General features: G+C 41.0%; 1 protein-coding gene across 3 annotated transcripts in view; it reads left to right on the top strand.

Annotated features, from left to right (window-relative positions):
* Positions 1-1586: 1586 nt before the first annotated feature.
* Positions 1587-23337, top strand: part of CCZ1 (CCZ1 homolog, vacuolar protein trafficking and biogenesis associated) — a 63531-nt gene continuing 41780 nt past the window's right edge. The window contains exons 1-10 of one of the 3 annotated variants that reach the window (XM_061600450.1): positions 1587-2112; positions 3505-3602; positions 4958-5051; positions 10171-10245; positions 10700-10747; positions 12039-12122; positions 15516-15691; positions 18839-18920; positions 19101-19162; positions 19770-19881. In XM_061600450.1, coding sequence (XP_061456434.1) covers positions 2014-2112; positions 3505-3602; positions 4958-5051; positions 10171-10245; positions 10700-10747; positions 12039-12122; positions 15516-15691; positions 18839-18920; positions 19101-19162; positions 19770-19881 — 930 coding nt within the window. In that variant the 5' untranslated portion in view covers positions 1587-2013. The remainder of the gene's footprint in view (positions 2113-3504; positions 3603-4957; positions 5052-10170; positions 10246-10699; positions 10748-12038; positions 12123-15515; positions 15692-18838; positions 18921-19100; positions 19163-19769; positions 19882-23337) is intronic. The other 2 variants (XM_061600448.1, XM_061600451.1) reach the window with 2 other exon arrangements.

The following is a 23337-nucleotide window of genomic DNA, read 5'->3' as shown; positions in this document are numbered from 1 at the left end:
GGGTCTCTTCATATATTATGAATTCAGAATGTAATCCAAATGCACGTGGCATGAATCTATCAATTGCCAAGACAAATTTAACATAAATAAATAGATGCACGTCACTCATCATGATGGCTATCTGCAACTTCCAGTTGCAGAAAGCAGTGGACATCTTCTGAGAGCCAGTTGCTGGGAAGCAACAGCAGGAGAGGGATGTTGCCTTCATATTCGGCCCCTGTGGGCTTCCCAAAGACATCTTGTTGGCTACTGTGGAAAACAGGAAGCTGGAAAAGCTGGACCTTTGGTCTTTTGTTCAGACATGACAATATATACACAGATATGCATGTATTTTTTATTATTTTGTTATTTTTTTCAGGCTTGGTGTCACTCCTTGGCACGCTACATCATTTTGCCAGGTTCCACATACCCTGACAGGGCCGCTGTTTGCCAGGGTCCCCATCCAGTTCCTGCTGCCACACTTGGGCAGCCTCCCCTTCACATACAGGCTTCCCCAGTGGCAGCACTAAACGTCTGAAAGATTGATGGGTGGTGGTAAGATTAAATAGGAAGGATCAGGGTTAAATATTTCTAAATGTGATATAAATTATGAACAAAACCCAGATATTTCAAGTTACAAATTGAGAGGTAATAAAATCCACACCATATATTTAAAGCACATGGCTCCCCCCCTCCCCCCAACAAAGAATCCTGGAAAAGTTACAGAGCTACATCCTTAACAAACTAGCTTCCATGATTCTTTGGGGGGAGTCATCTGCCTTAGATATATGGTGTAGATGTGACCTGAGCTACAAACAAAATCTGAATCTAGCCTTTGCTAGATGGCTTTAGGTCACTCAACTTTAAGTCACTTCCCCCTTCATAATTGTTACATGGGGATACTACAATTGACCTACCTTACAAGAGTGTTTAAAGGATTATAAGATAACATCTGTTAAGTGTTTTGAAAATTTCAGAATGAAATCTAAATACCAACTGTTCAATCCTACACATGTCTATGAGAAAGTTCTATTGTGTTCAGTGGGGCTTTCTTTGGGATAAACAGCTATAGGATTACTGTCTAAGGCCGCAATCCAATAAATGTCTACTCAGAAGTAAGCTCCTTTGGATTCAATGGGACTTACTCCCAGGTAGGAGTGTATCAGGTTGCAGCCAAAGTCTTATTAAATGTTTTAAACATTCAGGATGTTATCCCATCCTCTAAAATAGAACTCCACAGCTTTGCTTTATCCACTACCAGTGCTTACTTTGAGCCAAGAAGGATGAACCAAGATTTATAGCCCAATCTTGTGCATATTTAATACTCAGAAGTAAGTCACAGGGGCTAATTCTGCAAGGGCTCTTACTCCAACTTTAGTGTGCACAGGATAGCACCCTAAGAGTGCAATCCTATGTTTATTCAAAAGTAAGCCCCAAGAAGTGCAACAGGGCTTAGGCCTAGGTAAGGATTATTCTGCCAATGATAAATGCATAGACAAAAAAAAAAAGTAAGGGTGGCTAGGGCTGCAGCTTCAACCAACCAGGCTCAGCCCTAAGTCACGCCAGATAATAATAAGATTCCCTCTAAGCATGTGCAGAGTGCCTCACTGAAGAACCGCCACGGGCCCCCCTCTACCCCACTTAGGCGTGAGTCTCGGTATTCCTTGCTGCGGCGGGAGAGAGACACAACCTTTCCCTTCCTCAAGTACCTGAACCCTGCTAGTCCTCGGAGACCCCTCAAGGCCGGAGCTGCGGCCTTTACGTAGGGCAGCCCTTTGCGGTTGCACCGGCCCGGGAAGGAGGCGAAAAGAACAGGCCCGGGTCGCCGCCTGATCCCTTCCGGGGCGGCTGAAACGGCGGAAGTGTCGGTGAGACGGGGACTGGTGCTCGTAGGTTGGCCGTGGGGAAAGTTGGTCGGTCTGTTTGTGCTGTCGGCAACGGGCCTGGAGCTGTGCCTTCTTCCTTCTCCTCCGATGGTGCGTCGCGGCGGCGTCAGCAACCGGCTCCAGCAGGTGCTCTTCCTCCAGGCCCAGGATGGCGGCGTCAGGGGGAGCTGTGCAAGAGAAGCAACTGGCACCAGCCCTGCTCAGCTTTTTCATCTACAACCCACGGCTGGGCCCCAAGGAGGGAGAGGTAAAGGCCGGGCGAGTCTCAGGGGCGGGGGAGAGAGGATTTGGGGCCGGGGAAAGAGCACAAGCGAGCGAGCAAAAAGGAAGCAAAGGCTCAGAGGCGGAAGGCTGTGGAAAGAGGGGCGTGTCAGGCTCGGAACGGTGGCATTTTCAATCTTATTTTCTTTTGTGTAGTTTTCTTTTTTGTGCCTCTAAACAGAAAAGAATTATCTGGCGTTTCAAATTTACTTTATTCATGTGATAGGGTTTTTTTTGTTAATCCCACTTTTTTAAGGAGAATCCCCTTACAACATCGCATACACAACACAATTATTGAAACTTGAAAGACTGACAGGAGGCCACACATCTTAAAAACAAAAGACTTTAAAACATATTAAAACAAAATATCTCTAAAAACTTCTTTAAAAAGCAACTTTAAATACACTTAAAAGGAATTCCAGTACAGACGCAGACTGGGGTACCTATTTAAAAGGCTTGCTGAAAGGAACATTTAAAAAAAATAAATCTGTTTACCTTTTGAAATGAACCTTGCGTTTTATAACTCGCTTGGTGACCACAGGTGATCTTGAATTCCATTCAAGTGAAAAGGCAGGGAGACAGAGACGGGATGGATCTCTTCATTCCTCCTCCACCAGTCTACTTGCTTTCCTTACTAGCTTTGGAAGAAGGAAACTCCCTTCCTCTGCAATTGACACAGAAGTCAAGCCGAGTGGTGGTGAGACGCAGATTGCTTTGCCTCTCATCTATCAGTCCGTTTGATAGAAGGCAATTGTTGCTTTTACTAATCTGTGGATGGGGGGTGCTCCCTTTTTTGCAGCCTTTATGAAACTAGTAACTTGTTTGGGCTTGTTTACAAGGATGATTTGTAAGCAAGTTCTAGGAAATTGTACTTTTTATAGTGTTTCAGAACTTATACTAAGAGATTATTAGGATTTAGCAGTGAGTAGCAGTGGGTTTAGCAGTAAAGGGTAAGATTAAACATAATTATACGGCTGTGGCCATACAGATTCCCCTTTGACAGCCATAAAAATTGATAGTTTTGTATCTGAGGAGATGGGGTTAGCTTTCTGCATGGAAACGCTCAATATATCTTTCGTAGTTTGGGAAAGGAAGCATTTTGGCCTGAATAAACATCCCCTTGTCTTCTTTGCCAACAGTATACATGTACATCTACAAATTCCCGTTTTTTTAAAAAAAAAATCTAGTAGATGCATTCCAGTGAAATTTGGCACAATTTATGTTTTAGAGGCCTTGTTCTTAGATATGAAAATAATTTGAAAGTGGATTAATATAGAAAGCTTACTGAAATTGCAACATGAGGTGTCAGGAGTTAATTTGGAGAAGTTTCTTTTGAACTTTTTTGTATCTTTATTGTTATTTATTTTTCTAACTTCAGGAAGAAAAAAAGATTCTCTTTTATTACCCAAATGAAGTTGAAAAGAATGAAAAAATTAGAAGTGTGGGATTATGTGAAGCCATAGTACAGTTCACAAGGTAGTAAGTTCCATGTTTGCCTACCCCACATTTATTTATTTATTTACTTAATTATTTATAGAGCACCTAAAACCTATTAGGTGCATTAGAAAGAAGTTTTAAAAAACATCTTGCCGTGATGGTGCTCAGGCTAGACAAACTGGCATCGTAATTTTATTAATTGTAATTTATTAATTGTCACCCTATTTAAAGAAATCTTTGTCAATTAATTATACAAGTTTTAACTGATTATTTGTTTACGTTTATAGCTCAAGGTAGCATAAATGGTTCTCCCCTCCCTGCTATTTTATCCTCACAACAGCTTTGTGAGGTACATTAGGCTGAGAGAGGGGGCAACCCACACCATACATTTAATGCAGGGGTTCCCAAAATCTGGTCCATGGACCACAAGCTTCATTCAGATAGTCCATGGCATGTACACTTTAAATATTCATATTGATTTTTAACTGTATTTTTGTTGTGGCTTTTATTTCTTATATTGTATTTTATTGTGTTTCAGTTTGAATTCTATGGAATACAATAAAATACAATATATGAAAAATAAAAGATGCAATAAAAATACAATTAAAATCATACAACACCTAGCACAACACATTACAATTGTTACAACAGCAGAAAAATAATTTAGTGATCTGCCAAGACCCTCAGCTATTTTCAAGTGGTCCATGGGGTGGGAGTTTGACAACCATTTATTTAAAGCACATCCTATGCACATTTAAAGCACATGACTTCCCCCAAAGAATCAGGGTAACTAGTTCATTAAAGGTATTGGGAAGGAGGGGGAAACCTCAGTTCCCAGAATTCTCTGGGGGAAATCATATGCTTTAAATGTGTGTTGCATGGGATTTATATGTGTGGTATGGATATACAAAGAGTGAGCTTTGTGGCTGAGTGGGGATTTGAACTTGCATTTTCACAGTCCTAATCTACACTCTCATCCAGCCTTTCCTAACCGGTGTGCCTCCAGATGTTGTTGGACCACAACTCCCATCAGCCTCAGCCAGCATTGCCAATGGCTGAGGCTGATGGGAGTTGTGGTCCAACAACATCTGGAGGCACACCGGTTAGGAAAGGCTGCTCTAATCACTACACCACACTGGCTCTCACACAGATTCAGTCTGCATCAAACAGTAGTTCTGAATCAAGAAGCATTACTTTTTTGTTCTTAGTTGATATACCTAGCTGTCACCATCTAAGTAGAGGCATTTCTCCTATCCAATTAATTGGAGCATCTAATCTATGATTTTTTAATCTATTAATCCAACCTATTATTATTATTAGTTAGGTATTGCAGACCGAGTTAATAATGCTCAAAATTATAAAATGTTCATTCATGCAATATTTTCCCCTTTTAGGACCTTTAGTCCTTCAAAACCGGCAAAATCCCTACACACCCAGAAAAACAGACAGTTCTTCAATGAACCTGAAGAAAATTTCTGGATGGTTATGGTACCTAAATGCATGATACTGTTCTATTTAGCATTTCTTTAGGACTTGTTAAAGCTGCTTTGAATATTCTAAAGTGGGGAGAGGAACCTTCTGTCTCTAACTTTGGGAGAGAGCACGTCTTCCTCCTTCAGGACATGACTGGAAATATGGGGAGAGGAAACATAAGTCACTTGTGTTTCTCCTCTCACTGCTTCCTTGGAAATAGTTTCCCCAAGGCTAGCCCTTCCATTGGGTAGAGTGAGGTAGCTGATTTGGGGTGTCATGAAAAGGAAACAAATTGTTCATTGTTTAATGTATTATTATTGTATTTTTAATGCCAAGGAGGGAGAAGGCTGCTTGTAGGCTTTTGTGTCTCTAGTATCAAAACAACTTGGCTTTCCTTGGGTACTGTGCACCTTGACTTGAGGGGGCAGGGGCAAGTGCAGGGAGATTGATGGAAGATGTTGGAAGATTCAAGAGAGACAAAAGAAAGTATTTCTTCACACATTGTAAGGTAAATTATGGAATTCACTCCTACAGGAAGTAATGATAGCCACCAACTTGCATGGCTTCAAAAGAGTATTAGAAAAATTGATGGAGGAGAAGGCTAACAATGGTTGTGCTCTACCTCCACTGTTGGAGGCAGCGTGTCTCTAAATACTGGTGGAGCACAAGTGAGGAGAGTGCTGTTGCACTTGCATCCTGCTTGCAAACTTTCCATACGCATCTAGCTGGCCACTGAAAACAGGATGCTGGACTAGGTAGGCCATTGTCTTGATCTAGAAGGTTCTTCTTTTCAGGGGACACCATTTGCTTCTCCACTTGAGCAAAATGTCTTGTATGGGCCTGAAAGTATTGACATTACTTTTTCTTTAATCCTTGCATCGTAATCCTTTGTGAGGAAGGTTAACCTGCATTTGCCAAAGGCCACTCTGTGAACCGTATAGCTAAGCAAGAATTTGAATCTAGGGACCTGGGACCAACTGGTGAAGGGCAGGCAATAAATTTATTCTTCTTCTTATTGCCTCTGTCCAGATTTTAACCTTTGCATGACATTGGATCCTTCTGAAAGATGATATGAAACTGTAATCTTCAATTACCGTACTGTTTTGGGAACTGCATAGTGAAAGGGAAAAGTGTGAAGCAGCATCTTTATTGCTATTATCTGATGGCCCACTTTTCTATAAATAGTTGAACTCAAAAGGGCTTACCAAAAGAATAAATTCAATTATAATTTGCAGCAATAAGGCTGCCATCCTGTACATACTTTCCTGGGAGTAAGTTTTGTTGATCTTACTTTCAGTAGATGTGCATAGGATTGCATTGTAAAACATCAAAATAAACAATAAAATCATGCCATTAAAACAATTAACACAACATTAGGATAAAACCAAATAAAAGTAAATCACCAAGCATTTTTAAAAAATGGTTTAAACAAGTGAATTTTTTTTTTTTTCAATAATTTTTATTCAGATTTTCATAAAACATACAAGACAAAATCATAAAACATTCAAAGACAAAAAACAAAATCAAAAATAGTTAAACAAAAAGAAAAAAAGAAAAAAAAAAACAAAAATAAAAAATAAAGAGTAAAATATTGACTTCCCATTTGTCAAAGATCAAATCAGTTATAAGTCTATAATATATAACAATCCTGTCTCTTAAGTCATATTATAAAATCACTTTCCTCCAGTAGTTATCTTACTTAATCATCAAATCTCATAAACATTACTTTATTCTTTCCACAAAAAGTCAAAGAGAGGTTTCAATTCTTTAAGAAATATATCTATCAATTTTTTTTTCCAGATAAGCATATCGATTAATCCATCTCATTACTAATTATGATAATCTTATTGTCATAACCATAGTCAAAATAAACATTTCAATTAATCCATCACATCAGAATCTGTTAGGTTCAATAATTTCAGTAGCCATTGTTCTATTATCTCTATTAGTTCCATTTTCCATCTTCCATCTTCAGTAGTCTTGTTAAGTCCAGTAATTTCAATATCCAATCTTCCATTATCAGTATTCCATAATAATCTTGCTGTCAAAGCCATAGTCATATAGTAAGAGTCTGATGGGGATTACCTCTATCCCAAATATTTTCTTGCCATCCATTCTGAATAGGTTGCTGAAATACTGCTGTAAAATCATATCTCTGTTCTTTTTTTCAAAATACACTGGGTCATCTCTTAAAAGTTTTTCCATTGTCACATGGCTGCAGTTAATTCCATAGATTTTCTCTATATTGGGCTCCATCACATCATTCCAGTCCAGAAGATTATCCATGCCATTGATAACTTTATCTCTAGAATCTTCATTCATTTCTTCAGAGATAACATTGAGTTCCAAACAATAGATTTTATTTCTAAAGTCCATAGACTCCAAATCTTGTTCCTGTTCCACGTTGGTTCCAATCTCCGGGATCTCCTCTCTCACAGGGACCCCTATTCCAGTCTCCAGGGTCACCTCTCTCACAGGGACCCCTGTTCCAATCTCCGGGGTCTCCTCTCTCACAGGGACCCCTTCCAGGGTCACCTCTCTCACAGGGACCCTTATATCTTTAATCTCCTGCTTCATTTTACTCAATTCAATTTTCATTATCTCAATCTCATCCATTATTTTCTGAAACATAGTTATTTCCAGATTTTCAGCCACTTTCTTAATTGCCATTTTAAAAGAAAAATATAGGAAAACCACTTCTTATTTCAGCAACAATTGGGTTAATACTCCAAACTTGGTGACATCACAGTATAAACAGAGCAGACAGCCTTATCTCTCCAATAGTTAAGTAAACAAAATGCAGTTCCCAGGATCGAAACAATTAATGGCAATCGTCAAGAAACAGATTCGTCAAAATAAAATAGACCAAAAAGAGAGTAGTCTCAAAACAGTATAATATTTTTCAAAATAAAAATCTGGAATAGAAATCCCTCTTCTGTGTATATCTTTAGAATGCAAATCCAGGACAGCTTTTTGCAACAAAAACAGAGATAAGCTATTAATTAGTGCGTAGCAGAGAGAAGTTATGGCTCCCCAGTGAGATGTCAAAAACTGATCAATCTGGCAAATCTCTTTTAAACAGCAACAATTTAAGTCAAGTAAAAGAAAAATATAGAAAGAAGGGTGCTTGCCTGTTAGTGCGTTCTCTCTTAGAAGATAAGGTGAACGTTCGCTTTATCAGATAGAGCTTGCTGTTAAAAATCCGTCCCACCTTCGTCGGCTGGACCTCGTCCCATAAATTAATGAGATCTGGTCGTCCCAACAAAAATAGGCTTTGAGGTTAATCTCTTCGTTTCTCCCTACCCGGGAGAAGTTTAATCAGTCAAAAAAAAAAGAAAAAACTGACTGATATATCTGAATAAGCTTCTTTTGAGGCAGGAGCCCGTCTCAAAAGCAGGCACAGGCTAAGTCACCCTTCCCGGAAGTCCCTAAACAAGTGAATTTTTAAAGCCTGTTTAAAAGCAGGATGAAGGGGAACCCAACAGGCCTTCCTATAGTGGCCATAATAGAATTTGATGCCACCACCAAAAATGCCTTGTTCCCTGTGGTGACAGTACAGGAAGGAAGGCTTTAAAGCCAATGTTAGGGTTCAGAGATTCATTTAGGAGAACTTTGGTCCTTGAGGTAACATGATCCTAGACCATTACAGGCATTGTAAGCTTCAAAATTTAATACCAACACTTTAAATCGAGTTAGATTGAGTTTGGAAACAAATGGGTAACTTATGTAACACTTCTACTCTTTACTGGCTGCTGATTTGTTACTGGATCAAGTTGAAGGTGTTACTGGAGTCGGAAGCAATTTTGGGTGGAGTCGGAGTCAGAGTCGGTAGAAATTTACCGACTCCAGCTTCAAAATAAAAACTTTCATAGGAATTCAGGAAAGTTTTCTTGTTCAGAAATTTTAATCAAATAAATATATTTTATGTTCTGTCAATCTAGCCTGATGATTCACGTGGTGGTGATGAAATGCCTTGTGCTACCATTTTACTACAGTAAATTTGTTGTTACTAGTTAATATACATTTGCCATTTATGAAGGAGGTGGAGTTGGACAGTAGAAAAATAGAGGAGTCGGAGTCGAAGGTTTGGCGTACCGATTCCACAGCCCTGTATATAAAGCTCATAACACTTTGGGACCAGTTTACTTAATGGACCACCTTGTGCTCGACCACTTAGATCTGTGGAACTGGCACATTTACAAGTGTCACATAATGTTCATTCTGCACTTGTAAGGAACTGATCTTTTAGTGTGCCAGCTCCTACACTCTGGAACTCCCTGCCCATGGACATTAGGCAGCTGCCTTCCCTGTATTCTTTTCAGTGCCTGCTAAAAACTGTTCTGTTTCGGCAAGCCTACAACATGTAGAGATGATGTGTGCTTATCTACTGACAAATTGATATGCTACATTGTACCAAGTCACCATTTCTGCTGGTTGCCGTTCAACAGATGAAACTGCCTCAAGCTGTGATCACAGTGTTGGTTGCCTTCTTTTGTTTTTCATCTGCACTTGCAAAATGTTTTAATCTTTAATTTCAGCTTGGAATATATAGATTTAAACTGTTGATTCTATCCATTTTGCTTTGTATAAACTTGTCTTTTATGCTGATTTTTATTGACAATTTTAATGAATATTTTATATTTGTAAACTACCTAGAAATTTTATTTACAGTTAAGCAATATACACATATTGTTAAATAAATAAAAATAAATACAATGGATACTTTAATAAATCACCCAGAGAGGTCTTCCACTAACTTTCTCCAAAACAATATATTCTAAAGTAGAACACTATGTTTTGAAAAAGAAAGGCTTCCTCAACCATTGTTTTTTATTTTTGGGGTATGTATTTGGATATAGATTTGGAGCAACTGAAATTATTTTTTCCCCTATTAACAGATAGTTTTAGAATAAGTTGGTGTTGGGTGATATACGCTGCAACCCTTCACACGCTGAGTAAACCATTGAACATAGTGGGACTCCTGAGGAAGCATGCATAGGATTGCACTGCTAGAGATTTATTTTCTGTTTTGTATTTGAGTCTCCTTCAGTGTATTGTCAATTCCCTTGAATCCTGAACAGGGCACCAGCAACTCTAAATGAGTGAATAATGCTTCTTTTGTTCCACTTTCAAGGTTGTACGAAATCCCATAATAGAAAAGCACAAAGATGGTAAACCAGTTGTTGAGTACCAAGAAGAGGAGTTACTGGTAATTATTAACATGGTTTGTATGTTGTGTTTCCCCTTCCTCACCTGTTTCAGTGTTCCCTGCTGGGGTCTTACCAAGATATAGTCATTGTGCCCTCTGCATCTCTTCTCGCTTCACTTGCTCAGAATATGGCCCATGTGGACCTTGCCTGAATAGCGATCCACACCCACTACAACTACCACTGGAAAAGTGTGAACTAACCTAAACAGAACTCTCTCAATTGTTGGTATGCACTTACATGTGGAATTTCCTCGAGCTCCTGAACATTCTCTTGGCACTGAACTTTTCAGTGCCGCAGTTTTTTTCTTTTTTCCTTGCATGTCTCTGTAGAGAAAAGCAAACTTAACTGTTTAAATGATATTCTCATAGGATTATGAGAGAAAGGGTGGGATATAAATCAAATAAATAAATAAACAAATCTCATAGTAACTCTTTGATTCTGGGTATCTTACAGGACAAAGTTTATAGTTCAGTGTTACAGCAGTGTTATAATATGTACAAGGTAAGTTTAATATGATTTTTGGCCATGTTTATTATGCTGGGGTGTGAGAAGCAGTCTTCACACCTCCCTTCCTAAACCTGATACTTGATTTGTGGAGCACCCTTCTTAAAGTTTAGGGAGCAAAAACATCTATTCAGTGTTGAAAATTTATTTGCCATATTTACATGCCACCTTTCTGACAGTGCACTTGTGGCAGTGCATAATTTAAAGAGTGGCTTACAGTCTGATAGAGAACTTAGCAGAAGGGAAAAGGGAGGGAAGGGTGGAGGAGCAAATTCAGGTATTATGTACTCTGCAGGAAACAGTTCTGGGATTGGAGGAGTGAGATGGCAAATGCGCCCACTTAAGGTAACAAAGGGGGTCTCTGTTTCTTTAAAATGGTGGCAACATTGATATTTTCTGCGAACATCAAATTCCCACTATTATTTTTGCAGAGGACTATTGCCATTAGCTGACTCTTGGCTGAATGCAGCATTAATTTTATATAGTGCAGTACACAATTTTTAGTTGCTAACCCCTCGACACAGTATTTAGTCTGGGATCCAAAAAGATATTTTGAGTGTACCCGATGGGATTTCTTACTTTGAAGTGAAGATGCACAAGCCTCCACCATGCCAAACTGCTTTGGAAAATCTCCATTTCAAATATAGCTTGCCATGTGCTACTACTGCATAAGCTCAAATAACATGCAAATTGAGTTGCAGAGTTCTTTGGATCCTGGTTTGGCATTAATAATTTGATAGTTGATAAAACCTTTGAATCCCTGTGATTTTCTTTCTTCCTTCCCTCCTGGTTGGTGGCAAACCATAGTTTGCAGTTTTATTTAAAGCTACAAACTCTGGCTTGTGCTTGCCCTGCAAACCAGTTTGCCAGTTGGACACGTATATGTCTGTCTTGGCCCAAGTTGTGTAAACCCTCCCACAAGCCTACATATATAGTTGTTGATATCTGCATAATTTGCCAAATATGCTGGCTAAGATGAGTGTAGGAAGGATGGAGGATATAACAGATTACTAATCTGGGCTCCCTTTGGGAGGAAGGGCAGGATATTAATTTAATAATAATAAAGAATCAGAATCAGAATCATCCTGTATGCAATCAGAATCATCCTGTATGCAAACAAACTTCTAAATGCTGTACAGCCCTATTGCTCCTAAAGCATCTGAAATTAGGTGACTGGAATTACAGGATTAGGATTTTAACTTTCTTTGTTAATTAATTACATCTTGATGAGGAGGTATGCTTGTAATGACTCAATTCCCCAACTATTTTCCCCCCAAATAATGGTTAGCTTTTTAATGGCACATTCCGAAAAGCCATGGAAGATGGAGGTGTAAGAGTTCTAAAAGACAGACTAGAGAAATTCTTCCATCGGGTAAGTTTTTATTATCAAAGTAGCAACTGTGAGTTAGAATTTGGCAGCTTGTTCAGCACTGGAGACCATATTGGAAAAGCCTAATGATCTAGAATAGTGATTCATAGGCTATGTACAGGGGAAGCCTGCTTTCTTAGAAACCAGTCAATGTTCCTCAATGAGAAGATCAATAATGGCAGATACGTTTCCCGGTTAGACAGCTGGCTCACCAGCATTCTTCTAAATGTGCAGCATTTTTCTGCATCAGACACCCTAGTACTTTGCAGGGAATTCTGGAGAGAGTTCTAAGTAGCATTCTCAGGTCCCTCAAAATTATGGTGGGAGCCAACAGAGACTGCTCCATGTGTTAACTGTGCAAATGCTATCTCAGAATTTGCTCCTCAGAATTCTCCAAGAGATTGGAAGTATCTCAGCATAAAAGTAAATATGGAGGCCATGTCCTAAAAGTAGAAAGCCTGAAACAACTGAGCTAGAAACCTGCAGCTAATTGTAATTTCCTTTGCATGAAGCTGACATTTAAATGCATGTGGTGGGCACTTGATGGTTGTAGGGGGCAACTCTCTTTCCCTTTCAGACATTCCAGCCATCTAGGCTGAACAGGACACCTGATATCCTGCTCTTTCATAAACTGAGTTTAAAGCAACATGACATATATGTACTTAATAAATGAAAGCCTCTTAGTGTTTAGCTTTTGTTAAAAGAACATTTATACGTCAAGCTTGTCCATCACCATTAGAAACATAGTGCAAAGTTAAGCACTTTCATGTCAAGCACTTAAATAAACGCTCATTGTAAAAGTGCTTAGCTTTCACTGGGTTGTTTTCTTGATTATTATGTTTTAAATGAAATATATGTTCTATATGTTGCTTGCACTTGTCTTGGTTGCAGATGGCTCTGAAAGCAGACATGTTGCTGTAAAAAATTTTTTAAAAGAGAAATGCATTCTCCAACATGATTTTGGGCTGTTTGCACTTACCCTGAAACTTTTGCATCCGCTTAGCATTGGGGGTGAGCTGTAAGTCTGTTGCTTTCATGAGTACAGTACGGCCCCACTCATACGGCAGGTTAGGTTCCAGACCCCCGCCGAAAAGCAAAAACCGCCGAGAAGTGGATCAGCTGTAGTGCGGGGGTCTGGAACCTAACCCGCTGATCGCGCTGCAGCTGAGGCATGGTGTGGCGGGGTCCCGGTGCGGTGGGGCCTGAGCCCGGCCTCCCACCTCAGCCCCATCCCAGCGCCGCTGCCGCCGCCACCCAAAGTTTTGACACTTGCAAGAAGGGGAGGAGGGGGATGAAGAAGGAAAAGAAGGTGCCACAGAGCTTTTTTAATCTACTTTTGGTGTTGAAGGAACAGGATAGGCGGGAAAGGAAGAGATCGAGGGGAGGTGGCACCCCAGAGGGGGGTTGGGAGGGGGGAAGGTGAGCGAGGCAAAATCCCTGAGTTGCTCTGGCAGCAGCTGGTGGGGACCCCTGCCTAGCCCACCGGGGGAGGGTCGAAAATGCGAGCAAGGGGCCAGGATGGAAGAGGAAGAGCTCCTGCGACAAACTGACATATTGAGCCAGTACTGGGGGAAGGATGGGAGGGGAAGGATGGGAGGGGAAGGATGGGAGGGGAAGGATGGGAGGGGAAGGATGGGAGGGGATGGAAACGCCCCCCTCCACCTTCACAGCCACAAACGGACGGCAGTCACTACCACCCCTACTCACATGCGCACACACCCCGCTCAGGGACTTCCCCCCCCACTGCTTCACTCTGCTGTTAACTACCCTTTTCTCCACCACCACCTGTAAATACATATTTTCCCCATATAATACACTTATACTCTCTTCTCCATTTTTATTTTAATTATTGAACAAACAATGTTACAACTGAGGGGAAAGGGTGGGAAACTCTTAAGGGGAAAATATTTTGTACAAAATAAAGAGTACAGTAAATCAAAAAAGCAGGAAATTGGACCCTCTTGTGTATCTTCTCCAGCGTGATCAGCTGTAGTGCGTGATCAGGGGGAGCTACAGCTGATTGCGCCGGAGGAGGAGAAGAAGGGGGCAGAGGACGGGGCTGGTACCGTATCAGCGGAACGCTGAAAAGCGGGGTGCCGAAAAGTGGGGCCCTACTGTAATGCTAAAAATGTTTTTGTCTATAGCACTTAAAAATGTGAATATGATTGAGATGACATATAACATTGGGAACACCTTTATTTTTATCGAAATGATAATTGCTAGAAATGTAGCTGCTAATTTGAGTTATGTAGCAGACCTGCATTTTCCTGTTCTTTTTTTTTTTTTAAGACTTGGTGTCAGGGTCCCATTCCCTTATTAAGGTCCCTTAAATCCACAGAGCCGTAGGACATCTTTTAACTTCAGAGACCTCCTGGTGGATCCCTTACTGTCTGACCTTGGGCATCCCTTTCATCATAGGATGTTGTACTACAATTTCCTATAGTGTAATGGATCCTATCACTCCTGATTGCCTTTTCTTTCACCTTAGTGACTGGCCACTGGCCTCCACAGTCCCAGCTTCTCCTATGTCTGTTCCTTCACTTCTCGTCTTTGCCTCCTCTGAGGCAAGACCAGCATCCCTGTATTCCTTTCTATCTCTTCCTTTCTATTTCCTTTCCTTATCCAGCTCTCATCTGTCTCTTTCCCTGAAATAGAGGCACCCTCCACCTCTCACTCACTCCTCTCAGGGCCTGTGTCCTGTTTTTCAGGAGCCCTTCCTTTATCCTGCTGTTGCATGTACTCTGAGGCTTTGGCTCTCCATTGCGCTGTCACCTCTCTTCCAGATTGTCCTATCAATCTCCTCCAGTCGGGCCCACAGAGAGATACTATAGAGAAACACAGCATCCAAGCCTTCCTTCTAGAAAACGATGGGCATGGTATTCACTTTTTGAATATTTGTAATACAAGTCAGTGAGATCTCATCACATAGATATGGAAAGTACACTGATGTTAGTGTCTGTGGTGAAAGTGCAGTTGGATTGGCCTGTACATTAATTGAGAGGCTGGTGCAGGTGAGGATCCTCTGGTTCTCCAAATGATGTTGGACTACAATTGCCATCATTCCTGACTATTGACCATCTTGGCTGGGACTGATCGGAGTTGGTGTCCAACATCTGGAGGGGAACCCCAACTCTGGGCTATTTAGCTCAGATGTAACAATAAAGCATAGCTTGTATCCAAACTAAGTTTGGATGAAAGGGGAAATCATAGTCTAGAATAAACCAGGAACTGAAGTGTTACATTTCATGCATGCAAATAGGAGAGGTGAGAGCAAACGCCTGAGACTTGTGCCAGATTGTGCTTGCAGCCATAACCATGGTTTGTTATGTCTGAACAAACCCACTGCCTTTAAATAAAGGTAGTAATTAAAATAATTTTCCTGTGCTTATTCTTCAGTACTTGCAAACGCTTCATTTACAGTCATGTGACCTGCTGGATATTTTTTGTGGAATCAGCTTCTTTCCATTGGATAAAATGACTTACTTGAAAATTCAGTCATTCATCAATAAGATGGAAGAAAGTTTGAGCATAGTCAAATATACTGCCTTTCTCTACAATGATCAACTCATCTGGTGGGTACCAGAGTAAATGCAGAGTTTATCTCATTGTTAAGGACATGTTGAAAATGTCTGTGATAAAATCAATCCAAAGCAGCCACAAATATTTTGAGTGTATGGGATCAGCCATTTAGCATCCCAAGTTAAGAAATCAGTTTAGTAGCAAAGGGGAAGGAGGAAAAATACAATCTTTACAGAACATTTAGGATGATTATGCAATGTTAGTCATACTCACGTTGAAATAAAAGAACTGAAGAACTGATTTCAGTGGGTCTGCTCTGAGTATGACTAACATTGGATATCATCAATCTCTGAAGATGTTGCTAATAGCCAGTCCCTTGATGCATTCAAAATATCATTCTTCAGAGTCTTTAATTTTGAAGTCAAAGATAATCGTCTGTAAATAAATACAGGAACCCAGAAACTGGAACAGTGGCATGTTTTCAAGTAATCCACAGCTTATAGCATCATGACTTCATTGATGAAAAATTGTGCATTTAAAAAGAAAGAAATGTCTGCAGTTTGCAGCATCAATGTAATTTAAACCTTTTCCTCAGCTGTGTTTGATTTCAGAGTATTTATTGACATGGCACAGCTGAACTGGGCATCCAGTTTCATTTGAGAGTCACAGTTGAAGGGTAAGGAGTCAAGACCGAATGTGCTCTAAGGCCAGACAAGAAATAATATATGAATGACTGCATAAAATAATTAAAAATCAGATTAGGGTTAAATAGGTTTGTTCTTCAACTTTCTAGGCCTTATGCCTGCCTGTAGTCTGCTGTTAATGTCAAATACTGAATCCAAAATTGAGACTTTATCAATGCTTTTATTTTAAAGCTAGTTATTAAATGTAGCAATACTTTATAATTTGAAGACTTTCCCTTATTTGGGAAACTCAACCTTTCTTAGAAATTGGAAATGTAGCCATGCCTTAAAGTTGCATGGGGCTGTTGGAACAGAGAAAGATTGGAGACTGCTCTACAAAACATCTGACTAGTTCTGCAGATTCATTCTGTGATTTATATTCATGGATCCAAAATCATTACATTAACCTTGGATATGTTAAATGTTTATGTAGATTACATTTGGTAATCCAAAAAAGAAGAGACAGGCTCTGGTGCGATGTATATGATATATTTGAGTGCTGTATGTGTTTTGGAGAATATATCACCTTCCCAAGGAGCTAAAAATACAAACATTCAAATAGACAAAATTAATGTCTTGGAGACAACAGAGTGGTCATTGATGTGAATATAACATTTTACAGACCACATTTAATGTTAAAACTGAACTTTAAAAAAAATACTTTTACTTTGATTATAAATGATTTCATGCATAATCACATGACATCGAAGTAAAATATTACTATGCCCTAGCATTTAGGTAGATAATTGCCTTATTTCACCACTACATAGCTCTTTGAAAAACTCTTACCCCCAAACGCAGACAGACATCGCCTTATACTGACCTGTATACATAGCACCAGAGCCTGTCTCTTTTCTTTTGGATCACTACTCATTGCTTCTTTCCCTCTTTGTTCCTGTCTGATTACAGTTGATAGCCAACATCTTAGGTGTAGCATTTGTACTATACAAAGCTGTAAGTAATTTCTTTCCATAAAGGACCTAAATGCCTGAATAGGGGTTTGAGCTGCTATTTGAAAAATGTTGATGTGAAAACTATGGGAAAAGCCCACAAGGCTTCTCTACAGATCAGTATGATTTATCTTTACTGTGAGAAAAAACATGAGCAAATCTTAAGAACATGATATAAGGCTCCTTTATGTTATTTTAAAAGAAACTCATTAAGCAAGGATATAGAACTTGCCCAACATAACAGTGACTCAATTGAGACACCATACCAAACCAACCATAAAAAAAATGATTGGCACTGACCATGGTTTAGAAGATAAATTTATACTGTGGTTTGAGCTTTCAAATATACAGGCAAAGTTGGCAAACTATCATTTAGACCTGCATTTTCATGTATGTTTCCTATCTGCTCAGCACTCTTGTTTCAGATGTGGAATAATTCCTGTAAGCATGGTTTTCAAGTTGGATATCACATCAAAACATAGTTAGAACAAAGCAGTATTGCTTGTTGCTACAGCAGCTAGTTGTCCTAAGATTGCAGAGGGGAAGGATACTTTTAGCTTTTTCCACTGGCCGGTGGAACAGGGCTGCATGTTTGTGTTTGCTTTGTAAATTGTTTTAATCTGTTGCAAACTGTCTTGGAAATCATTTGATCAAAAGCCTAAGTGTAAATCTTCAAAATAAAATAATTAAGCTTCCTCAACTATTTTATTACATGTTTGAATTAAGCCAGTGACTGTTTCCAACCCACTTCATGTCCTTCATGTTCTTCTATAGAGGAGAAAATGGCAATTCTGATCCATGGATCTTGCAAAAAATTGGCAAGAAGAAAATACACATGACAGCTGAAATGTTCACCAATTTGGATGGCTTTCAAATTGTCCATGACAAATTCATGGAGGATAAGGCTATCAGTGGCTACTAGTCATTATGGCTGTATGCTATTTCCGGGATCAGAGGAAGTATGAATACCAGTTGCTGAGGAACAACACTGGGAGATGGCTTATTATGCTCATGTCTTGGTTGTGGGCTGATCACTGTGGGAGAGAGGATGCTGGACTACACAGGTCACCATGAGAATGGTTACAGCTGAAGGTAGAATATTGTACACTTACAGGAGGGATATTTCTTTTAGGTATAAAATTTGCTGACATAAAAACACTTGACTGAAAATAAATATTGCCTGGATGCTAATCTAGCTAGCCCAGACACAAGGCCAGGGAATGGAGAGACTTTGACAGCTTGTGGGTCTTCTCTAACCTATTTGTATTGTCAGATTTTATTAATGATAATGGGCTGTAGTTCAGTGGTAGGGCATGTGAGTGCCATTCAAAACTTCCCAGGTTTGGTTAGCTTGCATAACTAGATCCAAGGACTGAAGAACTGGGAAAGGTCCTTTGCCTGAGACCTTGGAGAGCTGCTATCAGTCAGTGGAGACGGTACTAGGCAAGAAAGACCCAACTGTCCGACACAGCTTAAGGCAGATTCATATATAAACAATTAACAGAACTTGAAACAGTTGACAACCTTGTCATCATATACTGTAATCTAATGTCTTTTAACATTCCAGGAGTGGATTGGAGCAAGATGACATGAGAATTTTATACAAATATCTCACCACATCTTTGTTTCCAAGGCATATAGAGCCAGAGGTAAGTTATGTGGCTTCTCTTTTAACGGAAACAACTATTTCCTGTGTAAGTAACTGCTTCATTTTTCTTCTCCTAGGAGAACAAAAGAGTGGATTGCCAGGTTTTCTAAATGCTATAGGGCAATGATGGGATATATAAAACATATAGATTTTCTTAACAATGCAATCCCTTTCGTTTCAGCTGGCAGGGAGAGATTCCCCGATACATACAGAAATGTCTGGAAATCTACAGCACTATGGAAGGTAGCTGTTTTTTATCAGATTGTAGTCTTCCTTGCCTCTAGGCCAGGAATGGGAAACCTGTGCTCTTCCAGATGATGTTGGACTACAATTTGCATCATCCCTGAGCGCTGGTCACGCTGACTGGGCTGATGGGAATTGGAGTGTGACTTGCCTGTACAACCCATGAATGTTAATCAGATGCTACAGTAAACTAAAAGCAAGGAAAACAAGAACTTCGCAAATTAGTTCGGTTGTATTGCTCTCTACCTCTTAAAATGACCAAACCTTGGAGATTTAAACTGAAGTCTAATACTTTGATACGAATATCAAACTATGCTGAGCTGTAGTCTGTCCTGATACCCACTTATGTAGTATGGGCTTCTACTGGGACAAAAGGCAGGATATAAATCTAATAAATAATAATAGTATCTGTAACTGGTTTAATGCAATATCAAGTGGACATGGGCTCGATTCACACACACAATGCCAAATTTTAATTTTGTGTTTTGTATTTGTGTTGTGAAATTCTATCATGCATTTTGTCTTGTTATACACTGCCTGGAGATGCCTGTATAACTGGAGGTATATAAATGTTTTAAATAAGTTAAATATCATACTTGCTTTTTAGGTTTCTTACTGGACCTTTGAACCTGAATGATCCAGGAACAAAATGCAGATTCCCCAAAATATTTGTAAATACAGAGGATACTTATGAAGAGCTTCATTTAATTGTTTATAAGGTAACTGCTAAGCCATTTCCCTTTCACTGACATCCCTTATGTTCATAATCTCTGATCACTGGCCATGCTAGCTCAGACACATAGCACTTGGGAGTCCAACAACATATGGAAGGCCACAGGTCTTCTGGAAGCTGTGGTCTAAAATATGTTTATGTCCTGTGGGAGCTCCCCAGACTAAGAATTTAGTAATGTCTTTGTACATAAACATTCTTGAACAAAGCTTACCTTCAGTAGTCAAGCATATCCATGGGACAGAAAACATACCGTTTTCCCCAGGTAGAATACCATCAGGTGGGTAGTAGCGCCACCTAGTGTCCAAAGGCAGGAATGCATGAGAGTCAAGACTTCAGCTGCTCCTTCCGGCTTGACCCCATTTCATTCCTGCCTTTGTCCTAGGGGGATCCTTCAGCCTTAGTTCCCTGTCAGTGAGTCTGTGCTTTGTTGTTGCTCTTCTGATTTCTTTCTCCTGTTTAATGTGGCCTTTTCTAGTCTTTTCTATTTTATTTTTTAAAAAACCCTTTTTCTCTGGTAAAAGCCTCTCTTTTTGTTCTCTTTTCTGGAGTTGCTCCTTGGGCGGCTGTGGTCTTTTACAGGGGCCGAGGTTTTGGTGGACTGTATCCAAGACAGGCTTGATTCCACTACCTTTCCGTTCCACACACACACACACACCGTTTCTTGGAGCTCTCTGGGCTTGCCCTTCCCCTTCTGTTGGAGCTCACGGCTGCACCTCCAACTGTCCTTTCTCTGGCAGTCTCCCTTTTGCAGCAGCGGTTCCTGCCTGCCTTGGAGCTCACGGCTGTGGCTCCATCTGTCCGCTGCCCTGTTGCGGTGGTGGCTTCCGCCTGCTTTGGAGTTCACGGCTGCAGCTCCATCTCCTGCCTGCTGCTCTTTCGTGGCAGCGGCTCCTGCCTGCTTCAGAGCTAGCAGCTGTGGCTCCATCTGCCCGCTGCCCTTTTGTGGCTCCATTTGAGCTTGCGGCGGGTTTCCAATCTTCAGTTCCTTGCTCACCCCGCCTGCCTCCCAGAGCTCGTGGTGGCAGTTCTGCACCATTTGCCACCCTTGGAGCTGGCAAGTGACAGCTTCCCTTCTCCCTCTCCAGACTACCTTTAGAAGCTCACGGCTACTGACTCGTGCTATTTTTTGCATGCCCTCTTCCTCATAGGTGATATAGAGCCACCATTTTGTGGATGCCGCCGTTTTTTGCCCTGTCTTCTTCCTCATAGGTGCTATAGAGTCGCCATTTTGTGTTGCTATTTTTCTGCTCTTATCCTCCGCCCGCCATTTTGGCTGTCATTTTCCTACCTTTTTTCTTCTTCTCTGTCACCAGTGCCTATCTGTCCCTGGTCTCAGTTAGTGACTATCTGTCCCTGGCTGCCTCCTCTTTACTTTCCTCCTTAGTCAAGGGACAAGCATGGAAAAGGAGGCAATAGAGTGAGAGGGAAGAAGTAATCAGGAATTTAAAGGGACAAGCACAGAAATGCAGGCAACACAGAAGAAAGTTAAGAAGTAATAAGGAGTTCATATATTAATAATAAAATAAAATAAGGAAAGAAAGAAGAAGAAAAAGGAAGGAGTGGGCTGCTTGGAGGTCATACCGCTCCCCTCTACTGGGGGCATGTTCTGCTGGCCTCCCTCAATCCACTGCATGCCTTTGCCGGTGCGTGTTGATTGCTTTTCCACTGCACCCTGCAGTATGTGCATGTGTGACACAATTGGACTTCTTCATTGGACTATTTATATCTTGCCTGGTACTGCTTTCCTCTACTGTGTGCATGTTTACCATGGCTGAGCTACCTACCGCTGCACCTAGAGAATTAATTACAGAACCACAACTCATTGGTGATGTGCAGCTGCTAGTCCCTTCGTAGCCACCAACAACTCAGGCTGTGCCTACAGCCAAGTCATCTAAGCATAGGCTTTCCAAGCATGCCCCCTCCAAATGTACCAAGAAGTCACTTCTTTCTACTAAACAGACAGCTAACAGACCAGCTCAATGTATCAGTATTCCGTCTTCACATGCCGCTTCCGTTGACAGCCAACAGAGACTGGAAACCACTTTCCATTCGCCTGCTGAGTCTTCAGAGGAAGAATTTGAAAGCTTCCCAGAACAGCCTGCAGTGGTGCCCCCTCACCAGGGAGTTCTCCTTTCACAACTCCCAACCCCTGCACATGAGCAGCCTGGACCATCCACAGCTCCACCACAGCCCCAGTTGCCCTTGGATCCTCTGGTATATGTGACTCCCTTGCAAGATCTGCTTTTGAACCAGACATTTCTTTCCCAATTCAGAGACACGTTGCTTGGTTCCATCTCTTCTGAGATTCAGAGGCCTGCCCCTACACATTGGGCACGATCCTCACCCTTGTCTGAGGTTTGTCCAGAACAACGGGCCTTGTCTCCTAACCCCTTTGACTTCTCCAGAGGCAGGGTCCGACATACCCTTGAGGCTGAGGCTGATCCACTCAATCCCTTCATCACCCCAGAGTGGGAGGAAGCAGAGTGGAGCGGGGAATCGGATGGAGAGGAGGAGAGCTTGCATGATCTGTTTGACTCTTTGGACTATCCCGCCTTATTCCACAAATCTTTAAGTACTCTGGGACTTGATGGACAAGTAGCTGAACCCTCATTGGCTCCAGTCAAGGGGGCAAAAGTACTGAAAGCTCCTAAGTTTTCAGTTCATTCCTTCCCAGTGCCCAACCCTCTCAATAAAATGACGAAGAAGGAGTGGGGTCATCCTTTTCAGGCATGTCGTGTGACAGTGTTCACTAACAAATTTTATTCACTAGACCCTGACTTCATGAATTTTTTTAAAGTTCCTTCATTGGATGGGCCTATCTCCACACTTATTTCCAGATCTCTTCTTCCCAAGGAAGGTTATTTGCAATTCAAAGCCCCATCTGAGCAGAGACTGGACTTCGCTCTTTGAAGAACCTACAAAGCTTCGGCATATGCAATTCAAACTTCCTGCATGGCCTCCCTAATTAGCAGAGCCTCCACGATGTGTCTTGATGAATTACTTGACAACCCAGAGCCAGACCAGGCTAGATTGTGCAGGACCCTGGTCAAGCTACACAAGGCTGCATAGCTTGATACAATGCAATTTGCAGCTAGGGCTATGTCCACGGGTGGTAGCTCACTGCACCCTTTGGCTACGCCACTGGGATGCTGAAAACACCATGTCAACCTTGCTACAGCCCCCTACTCTGGTTCCCTCTTGTTTGGGGAAGAGGCCCTCAAAGCAGTGCTCATTGACTCCAAGGATAAGAGGAAGTCCGTGTTAGCCACTACTAAAAGAGACAATTGTAGAGCTGTCTGCAGATAATCATCTTACCCATATCAGCAGTCCTTTCGGGCTTCGCAGCCCATGGGTAGGGGCCACGATTTTTGGTCTTCAAGAGGATACTGGAACAGACAACAGTTCTTCGGCCACAACCAGAATCAGTTCTCTGGACTCCAGA

This window comes from Rhineura floridana, chromosome 17 (genome assembly GCF_030035675.1).
Source record: "Rhineura floridana isolate rRhiFlo1 chromosome 17, rRhiFlo1.hap2, whole genome shotgun sequence".
Classification (NCBI taxonomy): Eukaryota; Metazoa; Chordata; class Lepidosauria; order Squamata; family Rhineuridae; genus Rhineura; species Rhineura floridana.
The sequence above is the reverse complement of the archived record's forward strand: the minus strand, read 5'-3'. Positions and strand labels throughout refer to the sequence as shown.